Below are 20,629 nucleotides of genomic sequence, written 5' to 3'. Positions count from 1 at the left end.
GGCCGCTCCTCTGACCCAGGGGAGCAGAGCCTTTCTGCTTCTTTCCCGGTTACCTTGAGTAGGAGAACTGCCACACTGGGTCCCTCTGTGTGTTCTGTCTCTCGAAAATGTTAGTTAGAGTCCTTAGCTTATTATTTTTATGAGAGATCTCCTAAGACATGATCCTTTCTTGTCACCATCTTGGCTCTGCCCCCAAGGTATGACTACATTATTTTTAACATATACCAAGTAACTTCCTTTCTCAATGAGGGGACATGGAGTAGGAGGAAGATAGAGAGACTCAAGGTTTTGGTAGTGAATATGGAAATTTGTTATTGTATGAAACCATGGGAAAAATAAAATTAAATTATAAAAAAAGAATATCAGGATTACTGAAAAATAAAGAAGAATTCCCTCTGGAAATCAGATTCAGCTAGACAGGAAAAATAACAGCTTAATCATTTACAAGCAGACACGAAAAAGAGAAAGAAGGATGGTATAGCAGCATAGTAGTAACAAATTCACAATAATAGAGACAAAATTAGGATAAAATCTGGGTTCACATCTAGAATACTGAGTCACCATTTACTTAATACTCAATTACAAAGAGCAAATATAATAAAATATAATAAAATCAAAGGCTTATAAAATCATAGATAACAAGTCCTAAGGGACAATATGTCACAGATTTTTTTTAATGAAAACAACTAAGGCTTAAGAAAAATTAAATGGTTTGCCCTAAGTCATCAAGTTGGACAGTCAGAATTCCCACATAGGTCTTCCGCTGATTCCAAATACTAGGCTAAACTAAGTGCTTTTGCAGATAATGTGCAATTTCAGGCCAGTTTTCTGAATTATCAAGAGCACCTTAAGACTAAGAGCCCCTACAATGAGCTCACACACACTCAGGGAATTCATACTAATTTTAACATTGAACTAAATAAAAAAAGTTCTAATCAACTCCAAAAAGTGCAAATTATTTTTTGAGCATTTACTCCACTGCATTCTACCCCAGACAATAGCAGCTTGTATAGAATAGTTATGGAAATTCTCTACAGATCAACTCATATCTTTAAATTAGAACTCAAATCTGCCCTGAACCTGGGCTCTACAGTATTTTGTACAAAGTGTTACAAAGCTCTTCTTCTTAGCAATAACATGGGCATTAACATTACATATTGAGATTTATGAATCCCTTTACCCACCCCTCTTCAAACAGTTTCATGAGATAAGTGCTAATAGTACCACTCTCTATCACTCCCCACATCCAATTACCAAATCATGTAGTTTCTACTCCAAAACAATCCCCTAACATCCAATTTTTCTCTAATTCACACCACCATTAGTTTAAGTTCAGGCCCTAATCTCCAGTCTTATCAAACCCCTAAGCTGGACTGTTTCAACGGTCTCCTAATTCATTTGCCAGTCTCAAAATTCTCTTGTCACCAATCCATCCTCCACATAGTAGCCCAGGTCACTTTCCTTAAGCCCAGCTCTGACCATGCTACTCTCCTGCTCACTGTACTCTCATTTCTCTCCAGGATCACAAACAAACTTCTCTTTTTGATTCTTAAAGGCTTTCACTACTGGCCCCATTCTATCTTTCCAGCCTCTTCATACATTATTTCCCTGATTCACGCTAGCCTTGGCTCTTACTCACACAACAAACTGCATACTTTTGAACTAGCCATTTTCCACTTCCAACATGTACAGCTTACACACAACTTCCACCTTACCACAGTCTCAGAGAACTCTAGGTTTCTTTCTGTATTCTCCATGAAATCTTACCCTATTCCTCTTTCTTCAATTACCTTTTATCTACCTTGTTTTTATTTTATATTTTTCTATACATATTTATCCCATAAATGTATATATATATATATATATATATATATATATATACATATAAACATACTCTCTCCCCAAATGTATATGTTTCAAGAGGACAAGAATGATTGTAATTATCCCTTCCAAAAAGTGGTATTAGGGATATGACACCCCCATGAACTGAAAAATTCATGTAAAATATGTAAAATGTTTTTGAGCTCCCTCTTTACCAGAGAAGAAATATGATTTTTTTTTATTGTATGGAGGGTTTAGAGCACTTTATTGTAAAATCTGGGTTAATTATTTGGTCTTTGGTGGTGAGTTGTCTGTTGCTCTTTGCATATATTTTGTAGTGTCTGCAAAACTCCTAAAAATTCTCATTTAATTTGTTAAGCCAGAAATATAGCAATATTGCTACAGTAGAAGTTGCAATGTGGAAGAAATAACTGTAATTTTTCTTAATACCCTATGGCCAAATACAATGCCTGTTAGTGTTTAATAAATGCTTACTGAGCAACTTATCTCACTTGCACAGAAGAGGCTTAGAGAATATCACAACATAGTATATATATATATATATATATATATATATATATATATATATATATATACATATATATAGAAGATAAATCTAGCAGTTCAGATTTTAGAGTGGGGAAGAGCTGGGTTCAAATTGAATCATCTGACAATTCTCAGAATTATTTACTTGAATCTGTAAGGGACTATAAAGATTACATGATCTCTGATAAACCAGGATCTTCATTTCCTTATTCCCCCATATGGGTTTCCTAAAAGTCAAAGAAGCTAAGATTTGATTGGCAGCTAGCTGCTAACATAGCTTCTAATAACTTCAGGTTATATTAACGTGGCTTCCCATTCACTCAATGCATAAAAAGGCCTACCTATTTAAATTACAGGCCCTTCAGTCTTGGCAAGAATCACAGCCTGTCTTGCTGACCAGAATGTTTTCTGCACAGAGCTGTGAGGGAAGATCACATCCTGTATCCTAGATGAGTATTCCTTCTAATCTATGGATAAGTAAGCCTTTTGTCAAACTGTCAGTTTTCCATTTCAATATGAGAAATAAACTACCAGGAAACTGGTTTGAGTGAGGCCTTGTCCACTCAGTAGTCTAATATTTTTATTTACAGATAAAGAACCGAAGATCCATGGAAGAAAATCAATTTGTCCAGAGTGACACAAGTAATAAGTGACAAAGATGAGATCTGATCCCAGGTCCTCCACTCCAGATTCAATATTCTTTCTACAATGGGCTGGATGACCTTTGACAATTCACTTTATCTCCCACCTTTAGTTTCCTCTTCTATAGTACTTACCACTTATGTGATGTAAAATGAATTATTGCATGTAAAATGATTTTCAAAGTTTGAAGTGCTGGATCAAAACGATAGTTTTAATAAACAAGTCTAGTACAAATAAGGCTCTGCTGATCCCAAACAACACTTACACCTATACAAACTCTTTCCAAAGTTAATCCAACCTTTCTTTGCAAAAGTCTTTCACACAATCCCTACCATGTGTCCTTAAAGAAGAAATCTGAACTAACATCCATTCTCCTAATCAAAAATAAATTAATGAGTTTTCAAGAAAGTTGTATGAACATACTTAATAAGGTATAGATCTTACCCTAGAGAAAAATATCATAGGAAAGCAATGGGATAAGGGGGGAAGAAGGGATGGGGCATGGGGAGGGGGGAGTAGATGAGAGAAGAGAGGGAAGTTCATGGGAGAGGGAACTCAGATACAATATTCTTCTGAACAGGGACAGGGTGAAAGGAGAGAGAGAGAGAGAAAGAGAGAGAGAAAAGAATAAGTGAAAGGGGGAAGGAACAGAGTGGAGGGATATACAGCTAGTAATAGCAACTTTAGGAAAAATATTGAAGCAACTTCTCTGGTGGACTTCTAATAAAAAAAAGGCAACTCATCCTAGAGAGAGAGCCATTGGAATCTGATCACACAATGAAGTACACTATTTTTTCCCTCTCTCAGCCCTCTTGAAGTTTATCTTTTGGGAGGACAGGCATGTTTACTTTCACAACAAGATTATTGTAATTATAGAAAACAAACAAAATTGTCACTAAAAATGCAGAATGTCGTATGCAAAGAAGCTTGAAAATGGAAGGATTAAGCATCACTGCCTTAAATTCTTTCCCAATTTTTCCAGAGTAAAGGGGTCTGTCTAATAATGCCCTCCTAGTCTTGGGAGTAGGAGGATATAGATCAGGCATTCTGTAGTAGATTATAAATCCTGATTGGCAGGATTGCAGGGATTAAAACTGTCCAACCTACAATAAAAGAGACTAAGGCAGCAAGATCTATGTCAATGACCACTTTGTTGAAGGTCTGTGGTTCTGTCTAAAGTAGTGGACCTCAGATCTTCCTCATGCACTGAGATTCCCTCCCTCTTCTAGGCCCTTGTTTTTTCTCCAGTTTGATATACAAATATGAAAACAAAACATGATAAAATACAGAATCTCCCTGGGTGGTATATCTTACTCTTGGAGACAAAAAATGACATATTAGTAGCAAGAGACAGTCTTGGATTGGGTGAAGCATGATGCATCTTCATTAATTCAGTGTTCATAAGATGGTCACCTGTTCACATTGGCCTGGAAAGCACAGCCTGGAGGTATTAAAGTAAATTGGCAGACTTTTCCAAAGCATCTAGGCATATCGGAATTTAAGCAAAACAGGATGAATTATCTTATCATTCTTGTGATTGTAATTGTATTTAGGGAACCTCAGAACTGAGGTCTTCCTGACTCCAGGTCCAGAACTCTATTCACTGGCCCACTTAACTACTCAGATTCAGAAATGCCAGGGAATGGGAATAATGATGATTCTCCTGACCAACACCCCAAATCTTTGTCCAGATAAATAAATTGGCAGACACATCACTTTAAAAGTATAGAGCAATATAGAAATATAGTGTCATCACCTCCATTAGTTACAGTCTAAGATGAGGCTTCTACTATAATTGAGCAGGTCCCTAATATTCTTTAGGCCTACTCTATAACACTAAGTCAATTATGCTTTTAAAAAATACCAAATGACTATTACAAGTTAAAGACCATGTTTTAAAAATATCTTACACTAAATAATTCATAGTAGTGAATTATATAACTATACCAAGATCAACTAAAACAGGGAAATATTTTCACATATTATGGAGATAATAAGATTTAATCTCTATTAAGGTGAGTCCTGCTGTCTCTGATGAAAATCCCTAAAAGAAAACAGTTTTCTTTTCCTACTAGTGACGCATTTTTCTCCTTATTCTGAGGTAGTTGTTGGCTTACATTAAATGTACTTACCTGAGACTGGATAAATCTTCTATTCCAAAAAAACAAGAACAAAAAGCATTTAATTCCTGTAGAAAGAAAAAAAAGAGATTTTAGGTTTTCATTCAAATAAAAAATTTCTAAGTACATTATGAGCATTCCCTTCCCTTTGTCCTCCTGTTGTGAAACCTGCAGTTAATTGAAACAGATCTTTGAAGAGGCTTAACTTTGGAATGAAGAATACCTGAGTTCATATACAGCTTCAAATACTTACCAGTTGTGTGACCCTGAGCAAATTTTTACTTGTCTACTTCAGTTTTGTCAACTGTAAACTAGGGACAATAACAGCCCTGACCTTCCAGAGTTCCTGTCAAGATCAAATAATACCAGTTTGGGCAGCTAGGTGACAGAGTGGATAGAGCACCAGCCCTGGATTCAGGAGTTCAAATTGACCTCAGACATTTAATAATTACCTAGCTGTGGGACATTGGACAGGTCACTTAACCCCACTGCACTGCAACAAGAAAAAAAAAAGGATTAGCCCAGTGCCTGAAATATTATCATAAGAATACTATAAATGTTCATTTCCTCCTTTTGAAGGTAAAATAGCTGTTACAGAACTCATGAATTTCACTACACAACAAGGGAGGCATAGAAAAATCCGGAATAGCCAATGGCAAATGGCTAGGATTTGGGGCCCCCTAAAAAGGGAAGCCACAAAATGAGTTTTTTGCTCAACCTCTAGCCTTCTCATTGAGGGGCATAAATAACCAAGAATAGTAATAAGGACCAAACTAAAGCAATCTTCATGAAGAATATGAACGTGATGCTAAGAAAAATTCACTGAGGAGAAAGCAATGCAGGCAAAGGGATGGCAATGGCTTCAATGAAGGAAGCATCATCTGCAATGAACCTTGAAAACTGTTTAGTATTTCAATAGGTAAAGATCAGATAAAGATGACAAATAAAGAAATATTTGACTTGTTACTCTTTCCCTCTCCTTTACCAGTCAATTACCACGTCCTGTCATTTCTACCTCAATAACAATGTGCATTATAATCTCTCCTCATCATTTACTTTAACACTAACCTGGTTCAGGCCTTCACTACTTCTTTAACTAATCTCCTTATTTCCAGTTTTTTCTCTCTCTCTCTGTCTCTCTCTCTCTCTCTCTCTCTCTCTCTCTCAAACCCATGCTTATCAGAGCTTCCAAAGAAATTTTCTTAACACTTGGGTCCAAACACTTTAATATTTAAAATCTGTCAGTGGTTCTTAATCGTATTATAAACTTTTGATCTTATCATACAAGGTCTCTACTACTCATGTTCATCTCACCTTAATCTGCCTACCTATTTGAACAACCTAACAGTTGCTCTCTCTTACTTTCTATCATTTGTATGAACAGTGTCTTAACTGCATTTCTGAATCTACCAGATATTTCAATCTGTTGAAATCCTTCTCTCACTCCATCACACAGTTCAGTGGCTGACCTTACAGAAGAGAGCTCAAGAAGCCACCTAATCCAACTCCTCACTTTATGAATATAAGAATTGTGGCTCAAAGGAGTAAAGTACCTCACACCCTTTACCAAGATAAGATCCAAAGGGTTACAGGACTTAGACATAAAAAGCAATATTATAAGAAAATTAGAAGATAAAGGATTAGTTTACCTGTCAGATCTAGGGGAAAGGAGAGCAGTTTATACATAAGGAAGAGTTGGAGAACATTGCCAAAAACCAATTAGATGATTTCGATTACATTAAAATAAAAAGCTTTTGCACAGATAAAACCAATGTAACCAAGATCAAAGGAAAAGTTGTAAATTGGGAAACAATCTTTAGAAATAATGATTCTGAGAAGGGACTCATTTCTAAAATATACAGAGAACTGAGACATATTTTTAATACAAAAAGTTGTTCCCCAATTGACCAATGGTCCAAGGATATGCAAGGGCAATTTACAGATGAGGAGATCAAAGCAATCTATAGCCATATGAAAAAATGCTATGGATAATTAATTATTAGAGAAATGCAAATTAAAGCTTCTCTGAGGTACCACCTCATACCTCTCAGATCGGCCAATATGAACAGGAAGGATAATGATCATTGTTGGAAGGGTTGTGGGAAATCTGGAACACGATTACACTGTTGGTGGAGCTGTGAACTCATCCAACCCTTCTGGAGAGCTACTTGGAACTATGCCCAAAGGGCAACAAAAATGTACATACCCTTTGACCCAGCAATACCACTACTGGGTCTATACCCTGAAGAGATGAAGAAAAAGGGTAAAAACATTACTTGTACAAAAATATTTATAGCAGCCCTGTTTGTGGTGTCAAAGAATTGAAAATCAAGTAAATGTCCTTCAATTGGGGAATGGCTTAGCAAACTGTGGTATATATATATTTATGTCATGGGACACTATTGTTCTATTAGAAACCAGGAGGGATGGGATTTCAGGGAAGCCTGGAGTGATTTGCATGGACTGATGCTGAGTGAGATGAGCAAAACCAGAAAAACACTGTACACCCTAACAGCAACATGGGAGTGATGTTCAACCTTGCAGGACTTGCTCATTCCATCAGTGCAAAATTCAGGAACAATTTTTGGCTGTCTGCAAAGAAGAATGTCATCTGTATCCAGATAAGGAGCTGTGGAGTTTGAACGAAGTTCTAGGACTATTCCCTTTACTTTAGAAAAAAAAAATAGATATCTTATTGTCCGATCTTGTCACCTCTTAGACTTCTCTTCTCTTCTTTAAGGATATGATTTATCTCTCATCGCACCCAATTTGGATCACGGTACAACATGGAAACAAAGTAAAGACTGACAGAGTGCTTTCTGTGGTTGGGGGGAGGGAAGCAAGACAGGGGGAAAATTGTAAAACTCAAATATCTTTAGTAAAAATTAATTTTAAAAAATGTTAGTTATTTTCAAAATGTTCAAACCTAAAATTAGTAATTGTTTTAATGATTTAGTCTTTATATCAGGATGAAGGGAGAAAAATTTAGTGAACTCTGTTTGAACTGGAAAACTTTCTTTGCTTTCCCAGGAAAGGAAAATCTAATAATCTGTTCTTGGCCCCATTTACCATTTGGGATGAAGCCCCAAAATGATTTAATATTTAAAAATTGATTTAATTTTGAGGTTTGAATTCAGGTATGGTTAACATCAGTAATCCATCAGAATTGTTTCAGGTGGAGGTCAGCAAACGAAGCCAAAGGAAAATCATAACTTATTTAAATTTGTACAAATATTCCTCAGTTTCTAAAATGATCAAATAGCATTAAAAATAAGAAATCTAAGCTATTAACAACCATGGAAAAAATGTCCAAAATCACTATAAGTCTGGGATTCTAACTCATACCCCCAAAACACTATAAAAACAACTGTTGTAAACAGCAACAAGTGGTTCTTTAATGGAAGAATGTCCAAAAACTCAGTATTAGGCCTAAACCTATAAAAGAAAAAGTGCAAAAGAAAATGTATATATAAATATATTCATTCATTTTTATAGTAAAAAACTAGAAATTAGGATTAGTGAATAAGAATATCTTAGTGACCTCGTGGACTATACTTCAAGATAAAGATGATGGGGTGGTTCACCAATTCCTTTTCCAAATGAGGAAACTGGGACAAAAGTTTATGACTTGCCTCGGGTCCCATAGGACAGCTACTAAGTCTGAGACAACTTCTGCAGCACCTAGCTGTCCTGTGAGGTTACAATTCAGAAATGGCAATTCAAATGAAAGATTTCATAAATTTGAAGGGAGCAAGTTTTTAATTTCTTTTGAAGTTCAAAAGAGAGGTTTTCTTATGCAGCAGCAACTCAGTTTCTGACATCAACTTGGAATTAAGCAGAGAATAGAAAATTATCTGGTAAACTAGCAGAAAAGTATATTGCAGCAAACTATAAATTCAAAGATCAACTAGTTCAATGCAGTCAGTCCTGAAGAGGAAGCTGTGATGTCGAACTAAGAAATCAATGACCAAAAATTAAACAAAAAACTAAGAGCTAAGGTAAATTTTGTGCTTACCCTTAAGACTCGATCCACCACAGACCTACAACCGGCTCGTATTGTGGCAAACCAAGACATCCTTTCTGTACACACAGTCTCAGTCTGTTTTGACTACCTCAAATAAAAGGCACACAGAAATCATAAGTGTTAATTTCTAAATTCTCAATTTAACGAATGTACATAAAAATACTGTTAGGAATACTTAATAAGAATCAATCCAATTAAAGGAGATTTTTAATTCCCATTTTAAAATTAAGTAACAAGTCTGAAAAAGTTTTGTTTTATCAATAAACCCTGAAGGAGCTAGGTGGCATAGTGGATTGAGTACAAGCCCTAGAGACCGGAGGAACAGAGTTCAAATGTGGTTTCACTTAACCCCACGGTACTGTAGAAACAAAACAAAACATGCCCTAAAAATGAAATGACTAAATGGAAAAAGAGGTACAAAACCTCATGTTAAAAAAAATAATTTCTTAAAAAGAAAATTAGAGTTGGATAAGTGTAAACTACTAATTCCATGAAATGAAAAAAAAATGAATAACAAAAAAAATAAAATTAAAAAAAAAGTCAAAAGAGGGGGGCGGCTAGGTTGTACAGTGGATAGAACAGCGGCCTTGGAGTCAGGAGTACCTGAGTTCAAATCAAACCTCAGACACTAAATAATTACCTAGGCATGGGGCCTTGGGCAAACCTCTTAATCCCGTTGCCTTGAAAAATCTAAAAAAAAAAAAAGTCAAAAGAATGGAAAAAAGATTGTCAACAATGTACTACCAAATACTCTAAAGATATATACATCCTACATTTAAGGACAATACCTTTAACCTACCTAATAAAATAAGAAAATAAACCAAAAGTTTATTTTTTCCCCTGGTGAAGTCCTTTATACTACAAACTTTAATCAACATCCTTCCAAGTTTTGTACTTTGCCAATTTGTTGACATGGAAAATATAGAAAGAGACCCATCAGACTCTCATGATGTAGGGGCATCTCTATTCCCCTAAAATCAAGAATTCAACTAGAATTCTTAGGAGTTATGCTGGGGGGGAGGGGAGGGTACATTCCAGGAAAGAGGATCAGCCTCTAGAAAGGGAGAGATTCCTTTAACCAAAAATCCAAGCACCTAGGTGGCATAGTGGATAGAGTACTAGCCCTAGAGTCACAAGATCAGAGTTCAAATATGGCTTCACTTAACTCCATGGTACTGCAGAAACAAAACAAAACACCCACCCAAAATGTACAATTCACTAAATAGAAAAGGAGGCACAAAACGTCATGGAAAAAAATAATTTCCTAAAAAGAAAATTAGAGTTGGATAACTGTAAACTACTGATCCCATGAAATTAAAAAAAATTAAATAACAAAAAATAAAATTTTTAAAAAACTCAAAAGAATGGGAAATGATTGTCAAAAACAGTCTATCCATACACTAATATCTATGTATCCTACATCTAAAGGACAATATCTATAATCTACTTAATAAAATAAGAAAATATTTTACAAATATTTTCAACCAAAAGTGTTTTTTCTAGTTAAGGCCTTTATAATAGAAAATTTAATCAACATCTTTCCAAGTTTTGTACTTAGCCAATCTGTTGACATGGAAAATATAGAAAGAGACCCAACAGACTCTCATGATTTTAGGGCATCTCTAGTGCACTGAGCTTAGTAAATTCACAGTAATTGTTTGTGAGCAGTCAAGGAAGGAAATGTTAACATTTCCCCTTGGGATAAATAAAAAATATGTCAAATGTCAGGGGACATTTGTAAATGAGTTTAAAAATGTGTTTAGTATCTATTTTCAGTTTTGTCATTAGTCACTTTGAAATTTAATTGGACTTAGTGATATTTCAATTTAAACATCTTAAATATTCTTATTTTTGTCCTTTGATAAGAGTAATACCTAACATTGAAAGAGAGGTTTTAGAGAATAACATGTTTACCTATAACAATCAAATACAACCATTTTCATTAAAATACTGTATATTTCCACAATCTAATCTAATGGTGCGCAAAATATACTTCAGTAACTTTTCACATTTTTAAGAATTACTGATGATCTACAAAGACTATGTAGATCTTTAGGAAAATGTCTTAGTAATTATGAAAAAAGTTTTGGATTACTAGATCTACAAAAGGATCTCAAAAATCCCTGGGAAACAGAGAATCCATATTTTGCGAACTGCTGGAGTCAATACCAACAACTGGATTCAATGAAATAATTATTAAATACCTTCCTAACAAAAATCCGAAGCAGGCATTCACTTCTGAGAATCAGTAGTCTTCGCAGTCTACAGAACTGATGAGCTTCAAAGGAAGCACCTCCTCAACTACTGGGGATCAGTAGTCTGTTGAGAAGTCTATAGAACTATTGGGATTTGAATTCAACTAGAATTCCTGGCAGTTATGCTGGGGGGTTGGGGAGGGAACATTGCAGGAAAGAGGATCAGCCTCTAGAAAGGGAGAGATTCCTTTAAACAAAAATCCAAGCACCTAGGTGGCATAGTGGATAGAGTACTAGCCCTAGAGTCACAAGATCAGAGTTCAAATGTGGCTTCACTTAACTCCATGGTACTGCAGAAACAAAACCAAACACCCCCCCAAAAATGTAGAATTCACTAAATAGAAAAGGAGGCACAAAACCTCATGGAAAAAAATAATTTCTTAAAAAGAAAATTAGAGTTGGATGAGTGTAAACTACTGATTGCATGAAATTAAAAAAATTTAAATAACAAAAAAATAAAATTTTTAAAAAAGTCAAAAGAATGGGAAATGATTGTCAAAAACATTCTATCCATACCCTAATATCTATGTATCCTACATCTAAAGGACAATATCTATAATCTACTTAATAAAATAAGAAAATATTTTACAAATATTTTCAACCAAAAGGGTTTTTTCTAGTTATGTCCTTTATACTAGAAAATTTAATCAACATCTTTCCAAGTTTTGTACTTAGCCAATTTGTTGACATGGAAAATGTAGAAAGAGACCCATCAGACTCTCATGATGTCAAGGCATCTCTACTCCCCTGAAGTTAGGAAATTCACAGTAATTGTTTGTGAGCAGTCAAGGTAGGAAATGTCAACATTTCCCCAGTTGGACAAATAAAAAAATTAATTTAAATACTATTATAAACAAGTTTATCTCCATCCATAAATTATATGTCAGGGGACATTTGTAAATGAGTTTAAAAATGTGTTTAGTATCTATTTTCAGTTTTGTCATTTGTCAATTTTAAATTTAATTGGACTTAGTGATATTTCAATTTAAACATCTTAAATATTCTGATTTTTGTCCTTTGATAGGAGTAATACCTAACTTTGAAAGAGAGGTTTTAGAGAATAACATGTTTACCTATAACAATCAAATACAACCATTTTCATGAAAATACTGTACATTTCCATAATCTAATCTAATGGTGCTCAAAATATAGTTCAGGATCTTTTCACATTTTTAAGAATTACTGATGATCTACAAAGACTATGTGGAGCTTTAGTAAAATGTCTTAGTAATTATGAAGAAAGTTTTGGATTACTAGATCTACAAAAGGATCTCAAAAATCCCTGAGAAACAGAGAATCCATATTTTGCGAACTGCTGGAGTCAATAAAAACAACTGGATTCAATGAAATAATTATTAAATACCTTCCTAACAAAAATCCAAAGCAGGCATTCACTACTGAGAATCAGTAGGCTTCGCAGTCTAGACAACTGATGAGCTTCGAAGGAAGCACCTCCTCAACTACTGGGGATCAGTAGTCTGTTGAGAAGTCTATAGAACTATTGAGATTTGAATTCAACTAGAATTCTTAGGAGATATGCTGGGGGGGAGGGGAGGCTACATTCCAGGAAAGAGGAGCAGCCTATAGAAAGGGAGAGATTCCTCTAACCAAAAATCCAAGCACCTAGGTGGCATACTAGATGGAGTACTAGCCCTAGAGTCAGGAAGATAAGAGTTCAAATGTGGCTTCACTTAACTCCATGGTACTGCAGAAAGAAAACAAAACACTTCCCCAAATAAATGTAGAATTCACAAAATAGAAAAGGAGGCACAAAACCTCATGGAAAAAAAAATAATTTCTTAAAAAGAAAATTGGAGTTGGATGAGTGTAACTACTGATTCCATTAAATTAAAAAAATTTAAATAACAAAAAAATAAAATTTTTAAAAAAGTCAAGAGCATGGGAAATGATTGTCAAAAACATTCTATCCATTCCCTAATATCTATGTATCCTACATCGAAAGGACAATATCTATAAACTACTTAATAAAATAAGAAAATATTTTACAAACATTTTCAACCAAACGCGTATATTCTAGTTAAGTCCTTTATACTAGAACATTTAATCAACCTCTTTCCAAGTTTTGTACTTAGACAATTTGTTGACGTGGAAAATATAGAAAGAGACCCATCAGACTCTCATGATGTCAGGGCATCTCTAGTCCCCTGAACTTAGTAAATTAACAGTAATTGTTTGTGATCAGTCAAGGAAGGAAATGTCAACATTTCCCCCGTTGGACAAATAAAACATTTAATTTAAATACTATTATAAAAAGTTTATCAACGTCCATAAATTATATGTCAGGGGATATTTGTGAATAATTTTAAAAATGTGTTTAGTATCTATTTTCAGTTTTTTCATTTGTCCATTTTAAATTTAATTGGACTTGGTGATATTTCAATTTAAAATTCTTATATATTCTTATATTTGTCCTTTGATAGCAGTAATGCCTAACTTTGAAAGAGAGGTTTTAGAGAATAACATGTTTACCTATAACAATCAAATACATCCATTTTCATGAAAATACTGTACATTTCCATATTCAACTCTAATGGTGCTCAAAATATAGCTCAGGATCTTGTCACATTTTTAAGAATTACTGATGATCTACAAAGACTATGCTTGTGGAGCTTTAGTAAAATGTCTTAGTGATTATGAAAAAAGTTTCGGGTTACTAGATGTACAAAAGGATCTCAAAAATCCCTGGGAAACAGTGAATCCATATTTTGCAAACTGCTAGAATCAATACCAACAACTGGATTTAATGAAATAATTATTAAATACCTTCCTAACAAAAATCCAAAGCACGCATTTACTACTGAGAATCAGTAGGCTTTGCAGTCTAGAGAACTGATGAGCTTCGAAGGAAGCATCTCCTCAACTACTGGGGATCAGTAGTCTGTTGAGAAGTCTGTAGAAATATTGTGATTTGAATTCAACTAGAATTCTTAGGAGTTATGCTGGGGGTGGGGGTACATTCCTGGAAAGAGGATCAGCCTAGAGAAAGGGAGAGTTTCCTTTAACCAAAAATCCAAGCACCTAGGTGGCATAGTGGATATAGTACTAGCCCTAGAGTCACAAGAGCTGAGTTCAAATGTGTCTTCACTTAACTCCATGGTACTGCAGAAACAGAACAAAACACCACTCCCCAAAATGTAGAATTCACTAAATAGAAAAGGAGGCACAAAATCTCATGGAAAAAAATAATTTCTTAAAAAGAAAATTAGCGTTGGATGAATATAAACTACTGATTCCATGAAATTAAAAAAAATTAAATAACAAAAAATAAAAATTTTAAAACAGTCTAAAGAATGGGAAATGACTGTCAAAAACATTCTATTTATACCCTAATATTTATGTATCCTAAATCTAAAGGACAATATCTATAATCTACTTAATAAAATAAGAAAATATTTTACAAATATTTTCAACCAAAATGGTTTCTTCTAGTTAAGTCCTTTATGCTCGAAAAGTTAATCCACCTCTTTCCAAGTTTTGTACATAGCCAATTTGTTGAAATGGAAAATACAGAAAGAGACCCATCAGACTCTCATGATGTCAGGGCATCTCTAGTCACCTGAGCTTAGTAAATTCACAATAATTGTTTGTGAGAAGTCAAGGAAGGAAATGTCAACATTTCCCCTGTTGGACAAATAAAGAATTTAATTTAAATACTATTATAAACAGGTTTATCTCCATCCATAAATTATATGTCAGGGGACATTTTTGAATGAGTTTAAAAATGTGTTACGTATCTATTTTCAGTTTTGTCATTTGTCAATTTTAAATTTAATTGGACTTGGTGATATTTCAATTTAAACATTTTAAATATTCTTATTTTTGTCCTTTGATAGGAGTAATACCTAACTTTGAAAGAGAGGTTTTAGAGAATTACACCTTTACCGATAACAATCAAATACAACCATTTTCCTGAAAGTACTGTACATTTCCATAATCTACTCTAAAGGTGCTCAAAATATAGTTCAGGATCTTTTCACAATTTTAAGAATCACTGATGATCTACAAAGACGATGTGGAGCTTTAGTAAAACATCGTAGTAATTATGATGCAAGTTTTGGATTACTAGATCTACAAAAGGATCTCAAAAATCCCGGTGAAACAGAGAATCCATATTTTGCGAAATGCTGGAGTCAATAAAAACAACTGGATTCAATGACATAATTATTAAATACCTTCCTAACAAAAATCCAAAGCAGGCATTCACTACTGAGAATCAGTAGGCTTTGCAGTCTAGACAACTAATGAGCTTGGAAGGAAGTACCTCTTCAACTACTGGGGGGATCAGTAGTCTGTTGAGAAGTCTATAGAACTATTGAGATTTGAATTCAACTAGAATTCTTAGGAGATATGCTGGGGGTGGGAGTACATTCTTGGAAAGAGGATCAGCCTCTAGAAAGGGAGAGATTCCTTTAACCAAAAATCCAAGCACCGAGGTTGCATAGTGGTTAGAGTACTAGCCCTCGAGTCACAAGATATGAGTTCAAATGTGGCTTCACTTAACTCTATGGTACTGCAGAACACAAAAGAAAACACCCGCCCAAAATGTAGAATTCACTAATTAGAAAAGGAGGCACAAAACCTCGTAGAAAAAAATAATTCCTTAAAAAGAAAATTAGAGTTGGATGAATGTAAACTACTGATTACATGATATTAAAAAAAATTAAATAACAAAAAATAAATTTTTTTAAAAAGTCTAAAGAATGGGAAATGATTGTCAAAAACATTCTATCCATACCCTAATATCTATGTACCCTACATCTAAAGGACAATATCTATAATCTATTAATAATATAAGAAAATATTTTGCAAATATTTTCAACCAAAATGGTTTTTTCTAATTAAGTCCTTTATACCAGAAATTTTAATCAACCCCGGTCCAAGTTTTGTACTTAGCCAATTTGTTGACATGGAAAATATTGAAAGAGACCCATCAGACTCTCATGATCTCAGGGCATCTCTAGTCCCCTGAGCTTCGTAAATTCATAGTAATAATTTGTGAGCAGTCAAGGAAGGAAATGTCAACATTTCCCCCGTTGGACAAATAAAAAATTTAATTTAAATCGTATTATAAACAAGTTTATCTCCATCCTTATATTATATATCAGGGGACATTTGTAAATGGGTTTAAAAATGTGTTTAGTATCTATTTTCAGTTTTGTCATTTTTCAATTTTAAATTTAATTGAAATTAGTGATATTTCAATTTCAACATCTTAAATATTCTTATTTTTGTCCTTTGATAGGAGGAATACCTAACTTTGAAAGAGAGGTTTTAGAGAATAACATGTTTACCTATAACAAAAAATTACAACCATTTTCCTGAAAATACTGTACATTTCCATGATCTAATCTAATGGTGCTCAAAATATAGTTCAGGATCTTTTCACATTTTTAAGAATTACTGATGATCTACAAAGAGTATGTGGAGCTTTAATCAACATCTTTCCAAGTGTTGTACTTAGCCAATTTGTTGACATGGAAAATATAGAAAGAGACCCATCAGATTCTCATGGCGCCAGGATATCTCTAGTCCCCTGAGCTTAGTAAATTCATAGTAATTTTTACTGACCTGTCAAGGAAGGTAATGTCAGCATTTTCCCCGCTGGCCAAATAAAGAATTGAAGTTTAAATATTGAATATTACAAACAAGTTGATCTGCCTGGATATATTATATTTCAGGGGACGTCTGAAAATGAACTTAAAAATGTGTTTAGTGTCTATTTTCAGTTTTGTCATGTCAATTTTAAATTTAATTGGACTTGGTGATATTTCCAGATAAACATCTGAAATGTTCTCATTTTTGTCCTTTGACAGGAGTAATACTTAACTAACAGACTTGGAAGACCATAAAATTAGGTAGAAGGAAAAACATGCATTGCAACCAGATTCCTCTTACCACTAGTTCAACAAATATTGAGAAAGTAGCAAGGTTTGAGATATCTAACAGTAGAACCCTTTTTTTGACCAGATCAGCATTGGGAAACAGCCTGAGGCTGACAGGAACAGCGAGAGGGTAAAAGTCAAAAGCTTCAGGTTTTTTTTCAACAAAGCTTTATTTTTCTAATTTCATGCAAATATAATTTTTAGTATTCGTTATTTTCCAAGCTTTTTTGTCCCATATTTTTCTACCACCTTCCCTTCCCTCCTCCTTCTACATGGCAATGAACAGTCTGATATATGTTGTACAAGTTGACATACATATTTCCAAATTTGTCATGTTGTGAAAAAGAATTACAAATAAAAGGGAAAAAAAAACCACAAGAGAGCAAATAATAATATAAAATCAGTTTTGTTTTTTTGTAAAGATTTTATTGTTTTATGATTTTCCCCATTCTTCCTTCCCTCCCCCATCCCCATTCAGAAGGCATTCTGTTAGTGTTTAAATTGGTTCCATTGATCTTGGTTGAATATTATGATCAAGAAATCATCATATCCTTAAGGAATAATTATAAAATATGAGATAGTAAAATTACATAATAAAATGATCCTTTTTTCCTAATTTGACAGTAATAGTCTTTGGTCTTTTTATTGAAAGTTCATAATTCTTTCTCTGGATAAAAGTAATATTCTCCATTGCAGATAGCTCAGACTTGTACATGGTTGTTGCACTTAAGGTATGAGCAAGTCCATCAGGGTTGATCATCACCCCCAAGTTGCTGTTAGGGTGTACACTGTCTGTCTGGTTCTGCTCATCTCACTCAGCATCAATTCATGTAAATCTTTCCAGGCTTCCCTGAATTCCCATCCCTCCTGGTTTCGAATACAACAATAGTGTTCCATGGGATACATATACCAGTTTGTTAAGCCATTCCCCAATTGAAGGTCATTTATTGATTTCCAATTCTCTGCCCCCACAAACAGGGCTGCTCTGAATATTTTTGTACAAGTGATGTTTTTACCCTTTTTCATTATCTCTTCAGAGTACAGACCCAGTAGTGGTATTGCTGGATCAAAGGGTATGGACATTTTTATTTCCCTTTGGGCATAATCCCAAATTGCTCTCCAGAAAGCCTGGATGAGTTCACAGCTCCACCAACAATGTATTAAAGTCCCAGATTTCCCACATCCCTTCCAACATTGAGCACAGTCCTTTCTGGTCATATTGGCCAGTCTGAGAGGTGTGAGGTGGCATCTCAGTGATGCTTTAATTTGTATTTCTCTAATAAGTAATGATTTGGAGCAATTTTTCTTATGACTATGGATTGCTTTGATTTTCTCAGCTGTAAATTGTCTTTGCATATCCTTTGACTATTTGTCAATTGGGGAATGGCTTGTTTCATAAAAGATGTTTTAAAAAGTGAATATAGCATGTTTTGCTCAGACTTCCTTGGTTTTCCTAAAGATGTATATGGCATTTTCTGTATATCAGATTTCTCAGGCTTTTCTTTGATTGCTAATTGCAGAGAGGAGCTGTGTCCATCACAGTGGACATTCTCACAATGTTATTGATAACGTGGCCGTTGTTCTCCTGGTTCACTCAGCATCAGTTCATGCAAACCTTTCCCCAAGCTAAAAGGTTGTGCTCAAATACTTCCAATATGGAGACTGGACCAGAGCCTCCTACAGCTTTGCACCTGGACCAAAAACAGCAGTGAATCTAGAAGGGAAGGGAGCCTGAGGTCATCTAGAAGACAAGGAACAGAAAGAGAAAGGAGCTGGCAGCTAGCACTATGACTCTAGACCCCTGGGGTTCCAAAAATGGCAAGCCTATCATTTTGTTGCCCATTCCCAAAATTCAGATCAGAAGGGCAGTGATCCGATGTCACCCTAGATTATATCACTTAGGGGCACACAGAAAATTTACATCTCCCTGACCTCAACTACCTGTCAGATCCTCAAAGCACCCGATAACCACAAAGATTATAAAACAGGACCAGAAACTATTCAGATATTTCCTACAGAAGTGTGCAGAACACCTATCCCTTACCCAAGATCCCAGTTCAGGCTTCATGGATGAAAGAATGAGTAAGCTAACAAACAAAAAAAGCTCTCTTAAATATTGTTTAACTAGGGCACCCAAAAAACAAACCAAGAACAGAGTGATTTTATAACACCTACTCCCAAAGTGTAAAGAAAAACATGGCTTGGACTCAAGGTCTACTAGAATTCAGAGAAGAAGGTAATAAGAATTTTAAAATCAAATTATACTATCAGTAATCAGTCAAAAAATGTTTATGAAGCCAGGCACTGTGCCATGCATTGGGGGATACAAAGAAAGGCCAAAGCCAGCTACTTTCAAAGATCTAGGAGCCTAATGGAGAGACAATGCACAAGCAACTGTACAGGCAAGTAGAGGCTAAACTGGAAATAATCAATAGAGGAAAGTACTAGAATTAAGGGAGATTAAGAGAGATTTCTAATAGAAAGTGGAATTATTACCTGGGACTTGGAGGAAGTCAGGGAAACCAGAAGGCAAAGAGAAAACATTCCAGCCATGAGGGACAATCAGTGAAAATTCTTGAGTCTGGAGGTGGAGTATCTTCTTAAAAGAACATCAAAGAGGCACTGGCATAAATCACTGTATCTTAAAGTACATGGTAAGGAGGAAGGTGTGTAAGGTGTAAGAATCCTGGAGGGGAAGGAGGAGAGGGTTAAAAAAAAGTCTTGAAATGTCCAAGGATTTTATATTTGATGCCAGAGGCAATAGAGAACTATGGTAGTTTATTGAGAGGCAAAAGTGAGAGGCAGACAAAATCTAGTCAACACTAATGCTTTAATAAAATCACTTTAGCAAAAGAGTAGAGCATGGATTGGAGTGGGGAGTGACAAGTGATTTGAGACTATTGTAGTAGTCCAAGTGAGGAGAAAGGACCTGAATCAGATTGGCAGCAATATCAGAAGAGATAAGGGGACATATATGAGAGAAGTCATGAAGGTAAAATCAATAGAAGATAGCAACAGACTAGCTTGGGATGAATAAAAAATTGAGGAGGCATGTCGTTTGCAAGTCTGAATGACTGGGAAAAGGATGGTAACTTTAAGAATGATAGAGAAGTTAAGAAGAGGAAGAATTTTGGGGAAAAGATAATGAGTCCTGTTTTGGACATATTTGATTTAAGATAGCTATAGAACATCCATTCCAAGATATATAATAAGCAGCTGGAAATACAAAATTAAGGTCAGAAAGGTTCTAGCTGGGCAAGCAGATCTGAGTTATCTGCAGAGGAGATGATAATTGGAGCCAGAAGAACTGATTAGACT

At 34.8% G+C, this 20,629-nt stretch overlaps 1 protein-coding gene and 1 pseudogene across 5 annotated transcripts in view; both read right to left on the bottom strand.

Moving 5' to 3' along the window:
* The window catches only part of RAPGEF6 (Rap guanine nucleotide exchange factor 6), a 44,720-nt gene extending 34,876 nt beyond the window's left edge, over nucleotides 1-9,844 (bottom strand). For all 5 annotated transcript variants that reach the window (XM_074213297.1, XM_074213301.1, XM_074213296.1 and 2 more), the window contains exons 1-3: nucleotides 9,794-9,844; nucleotides 9,145-9,237; nucleotides 5,142-5,197 (exon numbers count right to left, since the gene is read on the bottom strand). In XM_074213297.1, the coding sequence (XP_074069398.1) occupies nucleotides 5,142-5,197; nucleotides 9,145-9,204 (116 nt within the window). In that variant the 5' untranslated portion in view covers nucleotides 9,205-9,237; nucleotides 9,794-9,844. The remainder of the gene's footprint in view (nucleotides 1-5,141; nucleotides 5,198-9,144; nucleotides 9,238-9,793) is intronic.
* Nucleotides 1-20,629, bottom strand: part of LOC141504390 (folliculin-interacting protein 1-like) — a 281,771-nt pseudogene that overhangs the window by 80,553 nt on the left and 180,589 nt on the right.

This window comes from Macrotis lagotis, chromosome 1 (genome assembly GCF_037893015.1).
Source record: "Macrotis lagotis isolate mMagLag1 chromosome 1, bilby.v1.9.chrom.fasta, whole genome shotgun sequence".
Classification (NCBI taxonomy): domain Eukaryota; kingdom Metazoa; phylum Chordata; class Mammalia; order Peramelemorphia; family Peramelidae; genus Macrotis; species Macrotis lagotis.
Note: the sequence above shows the minus strand (reverse complement) of the source record. Positions and strands in the feature narration are given on the sequence as shown.